The sequence below is a fragment of the Marmota marmota genome, unplaced genomic scaffold (genome assembly GCF_001458135.2).
Source record: "Marmota marmota marmota unplaced genomic scaffold, marMar, whole genome shotgun sequence".
NCBI lineage: Eukaryota > Metazoa > Chordata > Mammalia > Rodentia > Sciuridae > Marmota > Marmota marmota.
In genome coordinates, this window is record NW_026000005.1 from 7272433 (window position 1) to 7291673 (window position 19241).

The window sequence follows — 19241 nt, forward strand, 5'->3', positions numbered from 1 at the left end:
TATATATATATATATATTATTTTTGGAATCTGAGCCATATGTATATATATATATAAATCTCATAATACATTGACATATGTATAAACAGTAATTTATATACTAATATCATTTAAATAGTAAATCTTATATATTTAGCCATGTGCTTACCAGTTTCAGTGTTCCTCATTCTTTTTTGTATATCTGTATTTTCTTCTGGTATCTTAACTTTCTTCTTTCTGAAGGGTTTTCTTCAATACTTCTCCTAGTCAATTAATTTGTATGTCAGAAAAACTATGTTACATTTATGTTGAAAGATTTTCTTTGAATATATGTTAGTTCATATTTCAATTAATATCAGATAGATATAGAGTTCCCCATTGACCTTTTGTTTTATGTTAGACCTTAAAATATATTTTCTGCTCTATTTTCTACAGCTGTTCTTAACTTTGTTTCTCTCTATGTAACATAACTTTTTTTACCCCTGGCAACTTTTAAGATTTTCTTTTCATAACTAGTTTTGAAAAATTAGTTTATTATATGCCTGATGACATTTTAGTTGTTTTCTGTTAAATTGGTTATTTGGGCTTCCTGAGCCTGCAAATTTATGATTTTTATCAACTTTGGAACACTTTAGGTCATTATTGTTAAATATTTATTTTATATGGTTTTTTCTCTTTGCAGGTATTAAACTTCTTGAAGCTATCTCACATGTCTCTGAAACTCTTCTTTTTTTTTCCATATGATTACTTTTGAATAGTTATTCTTGCTGAATTCATGTCAGTTTCTTTTGTAATATCTATATTGTCATTAATGTATCCTTTCCATTACTTAGCTCATATATCATAATTTTATCTTGGCTTATATTATATCTGCTATGTCTCCTATTTTACTGGTAAACATACAGGATGCAGTTATGTTTACTATATTAATGCTCTTTCTTTAATTCTAACATTTGTGTCTTTTATGAGTTGATGTTAGTGCATTGATTTGTTTTTTCTATGGATTATGTTACCCTGCTTTCTTATATACCTTTCATTCTTTGACTGAATGCCAATTATTGGGAATTTTACTTTGTGTACAGGATATTTTTCCACAGGTATATATATTCCTTAGCATTTTTCTTATATATATGTATTTTATTTGGAAAGTTTGATTATTCATATATTTTTAAAAATAAATTTTTAGACAAAGCCAGAGCTACATTTGATCTAGGATGAGTTAGTTCTTATTACTGAGGTAAGACTCATTTTAGTACTCTTCCCAATGTGATTTGAAGTCTTTTTCAGTGCAACCAGTAAAAATAGATATAATTTTGATCTTAAGGTTGATGCAATTAATACTCCTTAGAATGCAATTTCATTCTTTAGAGTAGTCCTTTATGCAATCTTAGTTTCATTATGCATGTGTTCTGATCCATTTTCTTGCTGAATATAAAACTCTCTGAGGATCTCTGGGTTTCTTTCTCATAAGTTATCTTCTTTCCGCTACATTCATGGCCTATACTAGCACAGAAATTCACAAAAAGAAGTCACATTTCATGTATTATGTTATGTTTGCCTGTGGTAGACCGAGGTGACGTTTGCTTAGGCCTCCAGGAATCTTCTAATTAAAAATTATTTAATTAGAAAAATTATTTAAGTTTACCAGGATAAGAATAACAGACCCTATCTGAAGAGAAATTGTACTAGTTCCCCAAAAGTGTGCAATGAGTTCAATTTGTATCTGAATGTTAAAAAATGTTCTTCATACTTGACCACAGATAGATGTGTACCCCTTATTGCCCTCCCACTTTTGTGCTTAGTGTGAACTTACAAGTCACAAAACAGATTGCTCATTCCCAATATACTGTCATATTTTAAATAGTATTTTTGTATTTATAAATGGCAAATTGATGTTAACCAAATTGATGTTATTTTTGAAATGTTTTAGAAACAAGTCCTGCTAGAGAAAAAAATGGCTTATCATTTACAAAAAATGCACGATACCAGCTTTAAAGAAGATACAGGGAAAAGTACGTTAGAAAACAGTGGACAAGATGGAGCCATTTATGAATGTGAGGACATTAAAAGGCAATGTAGCTAAGTAGGACATAATTATCTATGTAAAAATCCTTTTGTAGTATTTTGTGTGCTTACACTTGGTTCAAGAGTCTAACCTAATAATTTTCATATGACGGTTTAAGTTGAATGATGGATATTTATGCGTAAAAAATATAGCAAACTGAAACAATGTTATGAAGGCGACTCAAGAGACGAGTTTTCTTCTACTGTAGTTCCTATACTACTGAAACTATAGAATTGGGTATGTGATAATTGCTATTGTGATAATTGTGTGTGTGATAATTGCTGGTTACCAACCAGTGAAAATATACAGCACCAGGAAATAAAAAGGGGAAGATAAGAAAGAATGTAGGATGTACACAAGCAAGAACTTAAAAAATGAAGTGTAAAGAAGAAATACAGAATATAGAGCAGTGACATCGCTATGCCCAATCCATACCAGATTCGTTTTTATTTGTAACATTATAAAACTATAGTGAATTCCATCCCTCATTTGCTGGCTCAAATGTAAAAGAGTATATGGGTTTTAACTATCTATGACTACGTAATAATATTACATAGGAAAGAACATGATGTCAATCCTGTTTCTTTCTTATCCTATTTCTCTGTTAGAATCTCCTTGTAACTTTCCAGCAGATTGACTGACTAGTTTCAGCTGGCTTTTTTTTTTTTTTTAATTGACTACAAATCTATTGTGTGCACTGTTCCCCAATTGCATTTAAAACTCTGTTCTGATGTTTTCTTCTCCTGCCCCAAAAGCTGTTGCCTATTAAAAGTAGCTCAGACTGCTTAGGCAAGCATTCATTGCTAAAAGGAATCCATTCCAAATTTTAAATTTTTATTTTTATTCCACACTATACACTTTTGAAGATGATATCTATGATTTAGGGATAAGATGAACAGGCTCTGGAGCAAGACTGCCAAGGTCCAACTCTTTTTATGGCCTTGTAAATGGCTTGAGCAAATTACTTAAGCTCTCAGAAACAGTTTAACCATCTAAAAACAAAGATAATAACTCAAATAATTTCTATAAAGAACCCCCACATTCTGGCACATAGTAAGCAACATTTTTTGTTGTTGTTTTCATTTGTCTGTCAAATAAGACTACTGACATTCCTAAAATACAGGTTACATTTCCTGCTTCTCTGCCTCTTTACCCAGTTTTCTCAGTTTAGAATGATCTTCTCACTCTATCAAAATCCTACAATACTTTAAACCTCATTTTAAGCCTTCATTAAGTCTTACTTGATAACCCAATGGTAAGATACTTCTCTTTTGAATCCTTTCAATAGTTTGTAACATTCAAAATGCACTTATTATAGACTTTCCACGGCCTTAATCACTTCCAATAGTAACTCCCACCTTTTTGTGTCACAGAGCTTCAAGAAAAATATATATGCAAGCCAAACATCATGGCACAAACCTGTAATCCCAGCAACTCAGGAGGCAGAAGGATTACAAGCTCAAGACCAGCTTTAGTAACTTTGCAAGGCCTAAGCAATTTAGTGAGACACTGTCTCAAAATAAAAAATGAAAAGCACTAGGGACGTAGCTCAGTTGTATACCTGGGTTCATCCCCTGGTCCCAAAAAGAAATTATATATTAAATGTATATTTGACAAATGGGTTGATTCAATCTGTTTAATTCTTTCAGGCAATGATAGCAATCTCATGCTTCAGATAAGAAATCACTTTAGTAACTCTATATACCCCAACATATTTGTCAACAATCTCATTTACTAGGAAAAGAATGTCAAGTGTTACCTTAAATACTTATTACTTCACATCTTTTTCTATGAACTGGTAGTACATTATGAATTTATAATAATATGACAGAAGAACAATAATATGTATTTCACAAATAAAATTGTTTTATACCACTATAGTAATGTAATTTCCCACCAAGTTGGAACTTTCAGAGGATGGAAAGGAGGGAGTATTAGAAAATTCTTCTCCAATGGTCAGTGAGGAAACAGATCACTCTCACATTTTACATCTCTCTCTCTCTCTCTCTCTATATATATATATATATATATATATACACACACACACACACATTTGTGCATTGTATAAAATATATATTCTATACTGCATTATAATATACATTTACATTTGCTTGTGCCAAGCTATAATGCAAATCCAACAATTGCAGTAATCACTGTAGGCTGGTAGATCTTCAGCCCAGTCATTATTATGGTATGCATTCTCATGGTAGAGAAAATTATATGTTCCAATAGACTGCAGTATGGATTTTCCTTTGTAACAGAAAAAAAAATTCTGTTTCTGAAAGCATGTCCCATTTCATCTCTCTCTCCATCTTCTCCCATATCACCCCACAATCCTGCATATGGATTAGCAAGTGGCTCATATCCTGGACATAAAACGTATAAAGTCTATCTCTGGTACTTCTGTTATCACTATAATTAAAATCCAATGTTTTATTACATGTTTTAATTAAGCTTCTCCAAAGAAGAAAAAGACGACTTATGATGATATAAAAGTAGTTTATCCAGTTCCTGAGCAGAAATCACAGAAAGGACTACCTGGTAATTGAATCTTATTATAAGAAATACTAAATGCTAAGTATAATAATGTGGAGAAAGACCAAACTTGGTGATGACTTCTTTCACTTAAGTGCAGATAAATTCTCTGTATCTTTTGACAAATGATTGATTTAGAGTGGTACTAGCAACTACACTATTTATAATACAGAGTACCTATCTAAATTACAAAATATTTTTAATACTCAAAATAATTTTAGGAAAACTGAAATGGTTTAGAAATTACTCTAAAGCCTCTGTGAACTTTATTGAAATGTCAACTTTTATATTTCTTATACTATGTCATTTCATGTTGTCCATTGGAGCTCAATAGATTAGAGTGTGAGTCCAAACAACAAAAATGTTTTCTAATAATACACCATAAAAAATGTAAGACTTAAAAATTAAACAACGTGACTCACCATTAAATTTAACATTTAAAATTAATTAATTTATGGACATTAAATCACCAGGTTCTTAAAGACTAGAATCTAAAAAGAGCAAATCCAAACCCTTTCTTCCTGAGTATACAGTATGCTTAGTTTCACCAGAACTGAGAAACCTGAATTATTTCATTTCCAGATATTAATGTGTCATTCCATTTCATTGTTTTTTCATGAATATGATGAGGCACCAACAATATTTTGATTATGATTTTCCTATAAGAAATGCTACCATATTTTTCCTCTGGTTATTTCCGATTATTTTTGGAAGGTTTTAGTTTTCAACAACTTACGATGTGTCTAGATGTGAATGTCTTTGTTCCTAATCCCCTTCCACTGGATTCTTGGAACTATATAAATTTATATCTATTATAAATTTCCATAGAATAGACTTACCTCCACCAACAAAAAGAACTGTCATCTAATTCTGGTGATCATCATAAACTTTTCTAGAAAATATATTTACTATATTACTTATTCTTCAACTACTTATATATAGATATAATATAAATACCATTTTAAGATATTTTAATACTAATATATGATATTGTATTCACTCTTTGACATTCTTTTTATACTCAGAATTGTTTCAAAACATTTATACTTGTGTAAAGCATTTCACAATTTTGTGAAATGAAATTTTGGTCCATTTCTAGTCATATCCCATTATATAAATTTATCATAGTTTCTAACATTCATTTCTCTATTGATGAATTTATTTGATAATTTAAACAATGAATGATTCACTGACTATACTTGTATGTATAAATCACCTGGTAAACATGAACAAGTGATTCTTTAGGGATTCTGGGCCATCTCTTCTCTTATGAGAAATTACCATCTTTTGTCAGTTTTCATCCTGGATTGATTTTATTGGATTTAGAAGAGTTCTTAATCATGTTTGATACTCCTCATTTATTATACATGTATATATGACATAGCAAATATTTTCTTAATATTTATGATTTATGTTTATTTTTGGATATATAGAAGTCCAATATAATAAAATTTAATCTTTATAATAAAATAATTTGTATATTTTATTATGTTTTATTTTAGATTTATTTGGATGATCTCTTTTTGACATTATAGAGACATGAGTCTCTTAGTTGTGAAATGATATTCTTAAAACTTTCTTATTAAATATATCAAATATAAACCAAAACACACAGAAGAGGATAATGAACATTTGTGTGCCTATTATTCATTTTCAATAACTCATGGACAATCTTGCCATTGCCCTCAAACTCTGTACCTGTGGACATATTGGTTTTGTTTTGTTTTTAGATGTATTATTTTTTAGATATGTATAATATTATTTCATACATCAGTATATCAACATATAACTTTAGAAGATTAGGATTTTTTGCATTTTTTAAAATTAGAGCTTAATTGTTGTATATAGTAGTTGGGTTCATCCCAACAAACTTATACATGCATGGAAATCAATTTCATTTTATGATCTCCCCTTTCCTTCCCTCTTTTCCTCCCTATCCTCCCCTTCCCCTCTTCTTCCTCTACACTACTAGACTTCCTTTCACTTGTCTAATAATTTGTATTTTATTTTTTTTAAATAATAGTATCCTTCCCTCCTCCTTTCCTTTATTTTATTCTAGCTTTTGCATATGATAGAAAACATTCAACCTTTGAGTTTCTGTGTTTGGCTAACTTAGCATGATATTATTCATTTTCATCTATTTACCAGCAAATGACAAAATGACATAGTTTCATTCCTTTTAATGGCTGGATGGAACTCTGTTTTTTGTTTTGTTTTGTTTGTGTGTGTATCTGTGTATTTATGTGTCTCTGTGTGTGTATATATACACACACAGTTTCTTACTCCATTCATTTATTGTATTATTTATTTTTTGGTACTAGGGATTCAACTCATGGGCACTCAACCACTGAGCCACATCCCTAGCTCTATTTTGTATTTTATTTAGAGTCTGGGTCACACCGAGTTGCTTAGCACATCACTGTTGCTGAGGCTGGCTTTGAAAATGCGATCCTCCTATATGAGCCTCCCTAGTCACTGGGATTACAAGCATGTGCCACTGAACCCAGCCCCATTCATTTATTGATGGACATGGGAGTTGATTTCATAATTTAGCTATTGTGAATTGTGCTGCTATAAACATTGATATGGCTGTGTTGCTGTAGTATGCAGATTTTAGATCTGTTGGGAAAATACCCAGGAGTGCATTGTGAGGTCATATGATAGTTTCATCCCTAGGTTTTTGAGGAATCTCCATACTGCTTTTTAGGCTGGTTGTCCTAGTCTGGAGTCCCACAAACAATGTGCAACTGTGCCTTTCTCCCCACACTTCATCAGCACTAATTGTTCTTTGTATTCTTGATCTTTGCCATTCTAACTGGCATGAGATAGAATTTTAGGATAGTTTTCATTTGCATTTCCCTGATTTTTATTTTGTGTTTCTTTTACTGAGAAGTGTATGTTTAGTTCTTTTCTCCATTTATTGATTGGGTTATTTGTAGGAGTTTTTTGTGCTAATATTTTTTTACTTCTTTATATATTCTGGATACTAATCCCCTATTGGAGAAGTAGGTGGCCAAGATTTTCTCACATTCTGTAGGCTCACTCTTCCTTAGCTGTGCAAAAGCTTTTTAGTTTAATGGCATCCTATTTATTGATTGTTAGTTTTATTTCTTATGCTTCTGGGATCTTGTTAAAGAAGTCTGTGCCTGCACCTATATGATAGAGTGTTGACCAGATGTTTTCTTCTTCCAGTGGTAAGGTTTCTAGTCTATTCCTAAGTGTTTGATCCATTTTGATTTGAGTTTTGTGCAGGGTAAAAGATAGGGGTCTAATTACATTTTTTACATAAAGCTATCCAGTTTTCCTAGCACTATTTATTAAAAAAGGCTTTCTTTTTTTCTGAGCTATATTTTTGGCACCTTTTGCCAAATATCAGATAATTATAGGATTTTGTGTTTGTGTCTTTTATTATGTTTGTTGGTCTATATGTCTATTTTGGTGCCAATATCATGCTGTTTTTGTTACTGTATCTGTGTAGATCAAGTATTGTGATTCTCTTGCTTCACTTTTCTTGTTTAGTATTGCTTTGGCTATTCTAGGTCTTTTATTCTTTCAAATGAAGTTAAGAAATGTTTTTTCTAGGGGCTGGGGATGTGGTTCAAGCGGTAACGCGCTCGCCTGGCATGTGCGGGGCACTGGGTTCCATCCTCAGCACCACATAAAATAAAATAAAGATGTTGTGTCCACTGAAAACTGAAAAATAAATATTAAGAAAACTTCTCTCTCTCTCTCTTCTCTCTCTCTTTCTCTTTAAAAAAATGCTTTTTTTCTAATTCTGTGAAGAATGTCATTGATGGGGATTGCACCAAATCTGTATATTGCTTTTGAAATGAAATGAAATGAAAGTATGGACATTTTGACATGGGATGATTTTAGATCTTCTAGAATCTTCTTCAATTACTTTCTTCAGTGTTCTGTAATTTTCATTGTAGAGCTCTTTTATATCCTTGGTTAGATTAATTCCAAAGTATGGCTTTTTTTTTAGTGTATTGTGAATGGGATGGTTTTCCTGATTTCTTCTTTGACTGAATCACTGTTGGAGTATGATCTTGTATGCTGATATTTTGTAAATTCATTTATAAGCTCTAAAACTTTAGAAGTCTTTTGGTGGATTTTTTTTTTTTTTGCATCTTCTAGATATAGGATCATATCATTGGCAGAGATAGTTTGTATTCATTTGATTTCCTTTTCTTGCCTAATTCCTCTGGCTAATGTTTCAAGGGCTATATTGATAGTAGTGGTGAGAGTGGGCATCCTTGTTTTGTTCCTGAATTTAGTAGAAAAGCCTTTAGTTTTTCCATTTAGTATGTTGTTGGCTTTGGGTTTGTCATAAATATCCTTAATGGTATAGAGGTAAGTTCTTTCAATCTGTTTTTCGTCAGCGTTTTTAACATAAATGGATTTTATCAAAAGGCCTTTTCTCTATCTATTGAGATGATCATGTGATTTTTGTTCTTAATTCTGCTTAAATGATGAATCACATTTATTGATTTGTGCATGTTGAATCAACCTTGTATCCCTGGAATGCAACCCAGTTAATCTTGTGTATTATTTTCTTGATGTGTTTTTTGAAATGCAATTTGTTAATATTTTATTTAGGACTTTTGTAGCTATATTCATCAGGAATATTGCTGTATAGTTTTCTTGATTCATCTTTGTCTGGTTTTGGTATCAAGGCTATACTAGCTTCATAAAAATATTTAAGAGAGTTCCCTGTTCTTCAAGCTCATGTGATAATTTGAAAAAGACTGGTATTAATTCTTCTGTAAAGGTCTGGTGGAATTTAGCTGATCATTCATCAGGTCCAGGGCTTTTCTTTTTTGAAAGGCTTTTAATCACTGTTTTAATATCATTACTTGATATTTATCTGTTTAGTGCATCCATATCTTCAGGTTCAATTTGCACAGGTCATATATGTCTAAAACTTCATCCATGTCTCCCAGAGTTTCTAGTTTTTTTAGAGTATAAATTTTCTAAATATGATCTGATAATCCTCTGGATTTCAGAGGAGTCTGTGGTGATATCTCCTTTTTCATCTTATTGATTTGCTTCTCACTTTTTCTTTTGGTTAGTTTGGCTAAGGGTTTGTCCATTTTATTTATATTTTCAAAGAACCAACTTTTTGTTACATCAATCCTATGTATTTTCTTATTCTCAATTTCATTGATTTTGGCTCTGATCTTAATTAATTCCTGTCTTCTGCTGGTTTGGGAGTTAGTTTGTTTCTCTTTTTCTAAGATATTGAGGTGGACCATAAGCTTATTTATTTGGGATCTCTCTAATTTTTAATGTAGGTACTCAGTGCTATATATTTGCCTCTTAAAATTTCTTTCATACTGATCCAGAGATTTTGATGTGTTGTATCTTTGTTCTCATTCATTTCTAAGAATTTCTTGATTTTTTTATTTTTCCCTTTGATTTATTCTTCATTGAAAAGACTATTATTCTATCTGTATTGGTTTATAAGGTTTGTATTATTTTTCTTGCTGTTGATTTCTAGTTTCTTTATCATATGATAGAATATACGAGATTATAGCATTTTTTAAAATGTTTGCTAAGATTTGCTTAGTGGCCTAGAATATGATGTATTTTGGAAAGGGTTTCATGTGCAGCTGAGAAAAGGGTTAATTAAACTGTTTGAAATATTCTGTAATTGTTCATTAAGTCCACTTGATTTATAGTGTTATTTAGGTTGGAGATATCTTTGTTGATTTTTTGTTTTGATTAACTGTCTATTGGTGATAAGAGAATATTGAAATCCCCCACTATTATGGTTTTGGGGGTCTGTGTAAAATTTAATGTCATAGAAAATTTTTTCCATGTACTTGGGTGTACTGATGTTTGTGATGTACATATTTACTATGATTATACCTTCTTTTTGAATTGTTTCCTAGTATATAATGTCCTTCTTTTTTTATATACTAGTATATAATGTCCTTCTTTTTGTCTTTTGGTCAACTTTTACTTGAAATTTACTTTGGTAAAATCTGAGAATAACTCATCCTGCTTGTTTTCTTGGACCTAGAATATTTTTTGCCATCCTTTTACCTTCAGCTTGTGGGTGTCTTTGTTTATGAGATGGGTCTTTTGTAAACACCATATAGTTAGATTTTGTTTTTTGATCCATTCTGATAACCTGTATCTTATAGTTAAGGAGTTGAGATTATTAACAGTCAGTGTTAGTATGGGTATGTGTTTGTGGTATCCTACCATTTTGTTTTTTTCTATATTTTACTCTGTCTTGATTATTTTTCTATTGAATTTCCTCTGTGGGGTTTTTTCATTCCTCTGTGTGAAGTTTATCTTTTTAAGTATTCTTTGTAGTGCTGGTTTGGTGCTCATGAATTCCTTTACTTTTGTCATAGAATGTTTTTATTTACCTTTAGAATTTGCGACTGAGTTTTTCTGGGTATAGTAACCTTAGTTGATTTTTTCAGTGTTTAGAATATCTCATTCCAGGCCATCTTTGATTTTAGGGTATGAATGGAGAAATTAGAAGTGAGACTTACTGGTTTTACCTCTAAATGTGACCTGTTCTTTGTCTCTTGTAACTTTTAATATTCTTTCCTTGTTTTGTGTTGGACATTTTGATTATGATATATCTCACAAAGCTTCTCATTTGGCTTGAGTCCATTTGGGGTCCTATAAACCTCCTGTATGTGGATGTTTATCTGATTTCTGATATGGAAGAAATTTTCTGTAACCATATCATTGAAATTTTCTTCATATCTTTAGTTTGCATCTTCATATCCTCTTCTATCCCTTAATTCTCAAGTGTGGTCTTTTAAAGTTATCTCAGAGTTCTTCTATATTCTGGTCATGTTCTATAATTTTTCTCTTTATTGCTTTCTGTGTATTCAAGATCATTTAGCCCTGTCTTCAATGCCTGAAGTTCTTTCTTCAAGGCCCGAGGTTCTATTTTCTATACTATCTAGTGTGTTATTGATACCTTCAAATGAGTTTGTAATTTGATTGATCTTGTCTTTCATTTATGGGAGTTCTGCTTAGTTTCTTTTTAGTATTTCTATTTCTTTACTAAAATGATCTTTCATCTCCTTTAATTTTCCTCCCTTAGATTTTTTTTAGTTCATTGAATATTTTGATAATCAGTTTTTTACAATCTTTTTCTGAGTTTTCATCTACCTCACCATCAGTGGGTTCCTCTGTTGGGGGATTGTGGATTTTGTTTGCCTATTTTCTCCTGTTTTTAGAGGGCTTGATCTTGTGCATCAGTTGAAGTGAATTCCTCTACCTCTTTTTTTCTTTTTTTTTTTTTTTTAAGGCACAGTCTTCAGTTGCTGAAGTATACTAGAGTGATCTGCATTGAAATCCCTTTGTAGATGTGGTGTCTACAGTCTTTCTATTATTTCAATCTGTTTCTACTATAGCTGTTTCTGCTTGGGGCCTGATTGTTAGTTTTGGGTTTTGTCTTTTCTGTTCTCTGTATTAAAGTGTAGTTGATTATTGAATATCATTAATTTGTGTGTGGAGGAAGGTACACTGTCTTTTGGTTGAGTTCAGCAACAGAGTTGAGTGTCTATCCTGTAAACATGAATTGTCCCTGTAAGTCCAGCATTTCACAGATAAGGGAAAAAAGTAATAACAACAAATAATACAAACAATATACAGTATTAAATCAGTTACTTGGTTACTACTATGACATCTAGAGTGTTAATTTCCACAAAATCCAGAAATGGTAGGTCAGTATTTACCATCAGCAAAACAATAAGTATCCATGTATTATATCTTACATTAAATCAAACAACAAGTGTCCACTATGGGATCCACAGTAGTAATAATTGCAACAATATTAATGGTGGGGGCAGGCGTTATCTAAATCACTTAGTGCTGAAAGATGGTAGGAATGCAATTAAGAATAAATAAAATATGATATGAAGGTGAAAAACAAATTTACAATTTCAAAAAGCAAATAAAGAGAAAGCAGAAGAGAAGTAGAGTGTGGTGATTATAAGGAAAGAGAAAAAATAGAGGTAAAAAAGGAAAGGTTGAAGGACAATTGAATTTAGCTGTTAGCAAAAGAAAAAAGAGAAAGAGAAATAAGAGAAACAGACAAATGAAAAACAGTAAAGAAAACCAAGATATTCCTAAAAACCCTAATGTCCAAAAGGCAAGTCAAGGAAAAATAAATACATTTTGAAAAATGAGCATGAAAGTAAAGGCCAAGGGTTGTTAAACACTTCCTTTCTTTGTGTTGCTCACCAAGTAGTCAGTTGAGTTCAAAAATTCTCAGCTTTCCTTCTTACTAGTATGAGTTAGGATGGGATAGGAAGTACTGTCAGCTGGAGTTTTGTCTGAACAGACCAGGTCCATGCACTCTCAGGGTGGAGCCTCTACAGTGTTCTATGAGTGAAATTCCCACTGGCTTGGGTCTAATCAGGCCTCAGGGGCTTTGTGGGGTGGCAAATGCTCTTGAGAGATTAGATCAGTAGTACACCCCTAGGGCCTGGAAGTTGCCAATCTCTGCTGGAATTCTGGATCCCTGAATTCTCCCTAGGATTCTACTTGTGGGTAGGGGGAGCCAATCCTTCACCCCCTCTGCTGTCTACACACACAGTGTTTACTGTTCAAACTCCTGACCCACTTAAGCTGGTCTTATCAGCTGCCAGAAAAATGGCTCCCTTCACTTTTTCAACTTGAATCCCTCTAGGTAAAATATTCACTTTCATTCTCCTAGGTACAGCCTAGGGCATGCAGCAAGCACTTGCCAGGACCATATAACCATCTTTGCTCAGATCTCCTGGCTCCCTCAGCAGCAGCTGCAGTATGGCCGCCTCATGATGGCTTCAGCTTCAGCAATCTGTGGCCAGTTGGGAAACACAGATGCTTTTCATACACCAGTGTACAGTGCAGCCTCCGGATGAGCTAAGGGAGGCTTCTTTTCTGATCTCAAGATTTTCAAAACTAAATCTGTCTATTGTATTTCTCTACGTTCTTCCTCCCTCTATGCTGAATCAGCCCTGGTATTACTGCTGCTGCAACCAGCTTGGCTCCAAAATGTGTCTCTTTGTCAAATATACCCAAATTTCTGAGTCTCTAAGACACTCTGTTCAATATTGGATTGTAGTGAAATCCCTCTTTCACTTACTTCACAGAGAAGCAGTATTTCTGCTTCCTGAATCCTGGGTCAAATAATGCAAGCTTTCTCTAGCCCAGCATCTTGAATCTCCAAGATAAGGATTATTTTCAAAAATACATACCAACAATGCCATTACATATTACCCAAATTAATAATTAATAATTTACATCATATAATAATCAATTATCATCTAAATTTTCAATAATGTTGTAAATATATATTGTTATTAGTTTGAATCTATACTAATCAGCTTATCAATGTTCATTGTGATACATTTTTTGAGTATATTTTAATCTATAAGTTCCTCTTCCATGCATTTCTCATTTCCTACCTTCTTTTTTATGTTTACAGTTTATTTGTACAAAATTGAATTGCTTATCTGGTACATTCCTTATCTATATGATACATTCTGTATGTTCTTTCCTCTGTGTTTACTATAAAGTACTAGTTAGACCTATTTGTTTTCAGGTTGACTTTCTTCAGTAAGACGGATCCCAAATCGTTGTGTACCTTTCATTCAGGAAGCATGTAATATCTGTTTTTTCTCCATGATCTCAGCAGTCTTTTGAGTTCAAGGCCTAAATCCATAAATTAAGGATTTCAAAATTGAGATATTTTAATTCTATCATTGCTTCTGCACAGATTAGCTGGAACAGTTTTGTAAAAATAAATTTGCCCTCAACTTCAATTTGCTTACATTATGGTACAGAATAAATATTTAATATTTTATTATCATTCAACAATTTCAAAATGGTGAATTATTTTAGTAACAATCTTCAAAACATGCAGTTAGTTTTTTTAAGTGTCATGAAGAACTCCCAGGTTTATGTGCTTCAACATACGTAGCTGTTTAAATTTGTGAATTTGTGACACTTAACAGCATGTGTTATTGTTTATTAATGCTGATGTTGTGACAGCTCTGGCCAGTGGATACCCTCTAAGATGAACCTAGAGTTCTTTTGTGTCTAAATGTTGGTATAAATTTGGTGATAGCTATCTGAGAAGATGGGATAAGCCAAGTTTATTTTCTATATATAGAGTTGCATAAACATCACTAAATTGCACTGGCAAATTTAGTTATAGATAAGTGGTTCTACTTATAAGCATTCTCTGCTCTTCTGTTGATCTGTTTGTATGTAAATATAACATCCTCTTCATTGTTGTAGGTTTATAATAAGTCTTGAATTCTAACAGTTTGAGTCATCCAATGTTTGTTGTTTTCTATCTTGACTTGATTATCCTTGTGCACTTACAAAAAATAATTTAGAAACAACTTGGAAACTTGTAAAAAGTAGCCTGTCATGATTTTATTTAAGGCTAATTTTCATTTCTTTTTTGGGGGGTATAGTACTTCTGTTATGATGTTAAACAGATATGGCCGTTATGTTCATTGTGATGTTCTTACATAACTTAAGGAAAAGTCATCGATATTAGTGAGATTATTGTAGAAATTTGAAAATAGCCTTTATAAGATGATATGCATCCCTCTATTTGTAGTTCACAAAGAGGATTTAACATGAAAAGTTGTTGAAATTTTGTATTTTCCCTCATTTTTGAGATAATCACATGAATTCTTTCCTTTTTTCTTTTAATGTGATAAATTACTAAGTGTGTGTGTGTGTGTGTGTGTGTGTGTGTGTGTGGTGCTGGGAACCAAATCCAAGGCCCCTTACATACTAGGCAAGGCTCTATCACTGAGCCAGTAAGGGGATAGGGCTATCCCTAGCCCCTTACTTTGAGTTTTGAATGTAAACTAGTGCTTTATTCTTGGGATAAACTTCATTTATTTATCATATTCATGATGCATTATTTTTATTATATATTGTTGGATTTGATTTATTTTCTTCATGGAGAAATTAAGGTTTTATTTTATTGTAATATGTGGTAAATGATATTTTGGATCACTGTGATCTTAAAATATGAGTTAATAATCATTCAGACTTATTCAATCTTTGAAATTCTTTGAATTTCTTTCAATTCTTTGAAAGAGTTTGTGCAGATTTAGTTAATTTTTTCCTTAGAGCTTTGTTACTATTCAGAAATGAAATTATTTTAATTTGTATGGAAAGTTTTTAACTACAAATCCAATTTCTTTAATAGAGGATTCTTCCTATTATCTATTCATGAATAAGATTTGGTAGTTTGAGTTCTTCAAGGAATTTGACTCTTGCATAACTTTTCAAATTGATTTCTATGCAATTTTCATTAGATTTGTTGTTAATTTAGTAATTATCTGTAGAATCTATTGTGCTGATTGATGTCCTTTATTCCTGATCAATCCAACATATCTGTTTTCCTGAACTTTAAAGATTTGTCTATTGTTTTCATTATTTTCTCCCATTTTTCTATTTCTACTTATTTTTCTATTTCATTTTACTTTGATTCTATTTTTTTTTTTCTGCTAAGTGTTGGCAAGACATAAAATAACTGAAATTCTGATGTACTGCTGATTGGTGTATTTAAAAATTAGAGGGTCAGTTTGGAACTAGCTGGAGGTTTCTTAAAAATTAAACATACTTACCATATGACCCAGGTATTTGCACAAGTGAAATGGAAAAAATATACATCCCTATAATATTTGTATCTGAAAGTTCATAAAAGTTTTATTTATGAAAGGCCTAAACCAGAAACAATCCAAATGTCCGTCAACTGATGGGTGGATAAAAAATAGTGACATATCCATACAATGATAAAGAATGAACTATTAAATACATAATACTATTATGTTTAATGATAGAAAACAGGCCCCCCAAATTATAAAACGACAAAAAAGCTAACAGAAGAACATTATGTACATATAAAATTCTAGAAAAATTCAAAACAAAATGCAAAGTAATCTTTAGTAAGAACAAAATCAGAAATCATAAGATCAAATGTTGGGGGATGGGATTAAAGAGATGGCTAGATTACAGTGGAGCATGAGAAAGCTTTTATTGGTAATTAAAATGTTATCTTTATTGCAGTGATGGTTTCAGAGCTGTATATATATTTAAAAGTTTATTAAAAATAAAGTTTATATAAGTACAACTTATTGTACCTAAATTATACTTCAATAAAGTTATTTTTAACTTTTTCATTTACTTTTAGGACAGACAACAAATGTTATTTATCAGTCTCTAAGTAGTTCAAAGAATATTACAAAAAAATCAACTTCAATTGTTTATCATCAAGATTTGCAGGATAATGGTATAGAACTAAAGGTAAAAAATATTAAGTTTCAAAATTTTACACAGTAGTTATTGATTTATCTTCTTAATTTTTACTTCTGTGAGCTATGATAAAGCACTGATTAGGTAGGAATGTTGGGTTATATTCATGAGATCTGATCCCTTGCCCTGTCAAAGTGTTGAGTTAGTTGTGTTCTCAATGTACTGTGCAATTTAGCAGAAACTGATCCAAACAAATACTTAGCCATTATAATGATATTAGCTAGTATTTATTGATCATGTACTGTTAATCATACACTGTGCTAAGTCAGAAGCATGAAAAATAAAGAAATTGGGTTACATAGATTTCAAAGATAAATAAGACACTATCATTGTCTAGTGAGGCAACAGATACAGAAAAATGTTGTAATAAAATAAATTTTAAGTAATTCTAAGCAGTGTTTTCAATAAACATTGAGTTAGAAAGGGTATGAATTGCTAGAGTTGGATTTTTCTGAGACAAATGACTCTGAACTTTTTAGATCCAGTCATTGAAGGGATCACCATGCCTTTAAACAAAATATAGAATACTGGAAGAGAACATTGCTATATATTGGGCTCAATTTTAAACTAAATTTCAGACCATATGGTAGGTATCCAAGAGGTTGATGATTATATTCTTCCTGACACAACTTTTATGAAAGATTGCTTGGACGAAAGGGGAAAGCATGTAGACTCATTTTGTTGACTGATAGAAAGGAAAATCTCTTTCAGAAGTACAGTTACTCATGGATTTGTTTTTGTCATTTATGTTGTATCATATAGAGAGATGGAATAATGAATAAAAAATCAAGTATTACTGATGAGAGAGGTAAGAAATTGGAGAACATTCATAATTTTTTTGTTATTAAATACATAATTATAGTTTGGTTTTTTTAATATTTTTTAGTTGTAGTTGGACACAATATCCTTATTTTATTTTTTATGTGGTGCCGAGGATCGAACCCAGGGCCTCGCACATGCTAGGCAAGCACTCTACCACTGAGCCACAATCCCAGCCCCATAATTATAGTTTTATCATATAGTTTTTAAAGCTGTTTCGCTTAATTATTAAATGTATGCTTATTTTGAAAAATAAAGGATGCTACAAAATTATTAGTGAATGTAATATTTTAATGAGAACATTTACTTAAGTTACAGTTAGATTAATGTTCCCTTTGTCATTCATGAGTGGCAGAAAACTCTCTGCTGTACCTGTTTGTAGTGGAAGGTAGAGTAAGTTACTAAAGTACTATGGTTTGGGAGGCTGCAATACAATTGTCCTCATATTCCACTACCATTCGTCCCTGAAAACAATACATCCAGTTTCCCATTTTCCCATGATATATACTTTACTTAAAAATGTTGTGACTTGGGCTGGGGCTGTAGCTCAGTGGCAGAACACTTGCCTAGCATCTGTAAGACACTGGGTTCTATCTTTGGCAACACATAAAAATAAACAAATAAAATAAAGGCATGCTGTCCATTACAACTACAAAAAAAATGTTGTGACTTGCTATGTTTGTATAAGTCTAAATACTAACATACTAAATATGCTAAAAATACTCCAATGTATGTCCTAAATACACAGGAAATATAAGACATCTTCATATAGTGGCTAATAACCACTTAAAATTTAACATAACATAAATTTATCACCTTCATGAATCTCCTGTTTTCACTCAGGGACAGAACCTGAATTATCTGAGCCTTTCTTGTTATTTTTACATCTAAAAGTTGCTACTTCTGTATAACTGTATTCTTTATCCTATCCTCTTTATACATACTTGTGTGTGTGTGTGTGTGTGTGTGTGTGTGTATATATATATGCATATACCTTGTGTATATGTATATATATATATACATACATATACCACCTCCATTAGACATGAGAAACTTCCTAATATTTTCTATAGAGCAAAGGAATAGATGCCTACATTGAAAAATTAGTGGCTTATCTAAATGTTTCCCTGACATATTAAATATTTACTAGTTTCTACAAATATATCATTTTACTATGTTTTCTATCATAATTATAACCTGTTCTAAATTTTTATAAAAACTATATTGTAATATTTTCACTGTCTTGTGAAATTTACCTCCAAAATTATATTATTATATTAAAATTCCATAAGCAATATAGAGGAATTCTTAATTCAAAACATCCACTATACCATCTGATTACATCATACCTTACATTTGGTGGTGGGGGGGGTGTATCCAAAATGTTCTCCAAAAAATATTTTATTTGAATATCCTACTAGTTTTTCTGATTATTAGCTATGTCAACCGTTTTGGACCCTTTAGGATCTTTACATATATTCTGTGAATTTCCTTTATGACCTCCTGAGACTTGAGTGTGAAGAAAATAACAATCCTCT

At 31.6% G+C, this 19241-nt stretch overlaps 1 protein-coding gene across 1 annotated transcript in view; it reads left to right on the forward strand.

Annotated features, from left to right (window-relative positions):
* Fsip2 (fibrous sheath interacting protein 2) overlaps positions 1 to 19241 on the forward strand; it is a 75223-nt gene that overhangs the window by 9134 nt on the left and 46848 nt on the right. Inside the window, exons 7-10 of the mRNA XM_015480962.1 lie at positions 1909 to 2032; positions 4498 to 4584; positions 16763 to 16875; positions 17647 to 17692. Of these exons, the coding sequence (XP_015336448.1) occupies positions 1909 to 2032; positions 4498 to 4584; positions 16763 to 16875; positions 17647 to 17692 (370 nt within the window). The remainder of the gene's footprint in view (positions 1 to 1908; positions 2033 to 4497; positions 4585 to 16762; positions 16876 to 17646; positions 17693 to 19241) is intronic.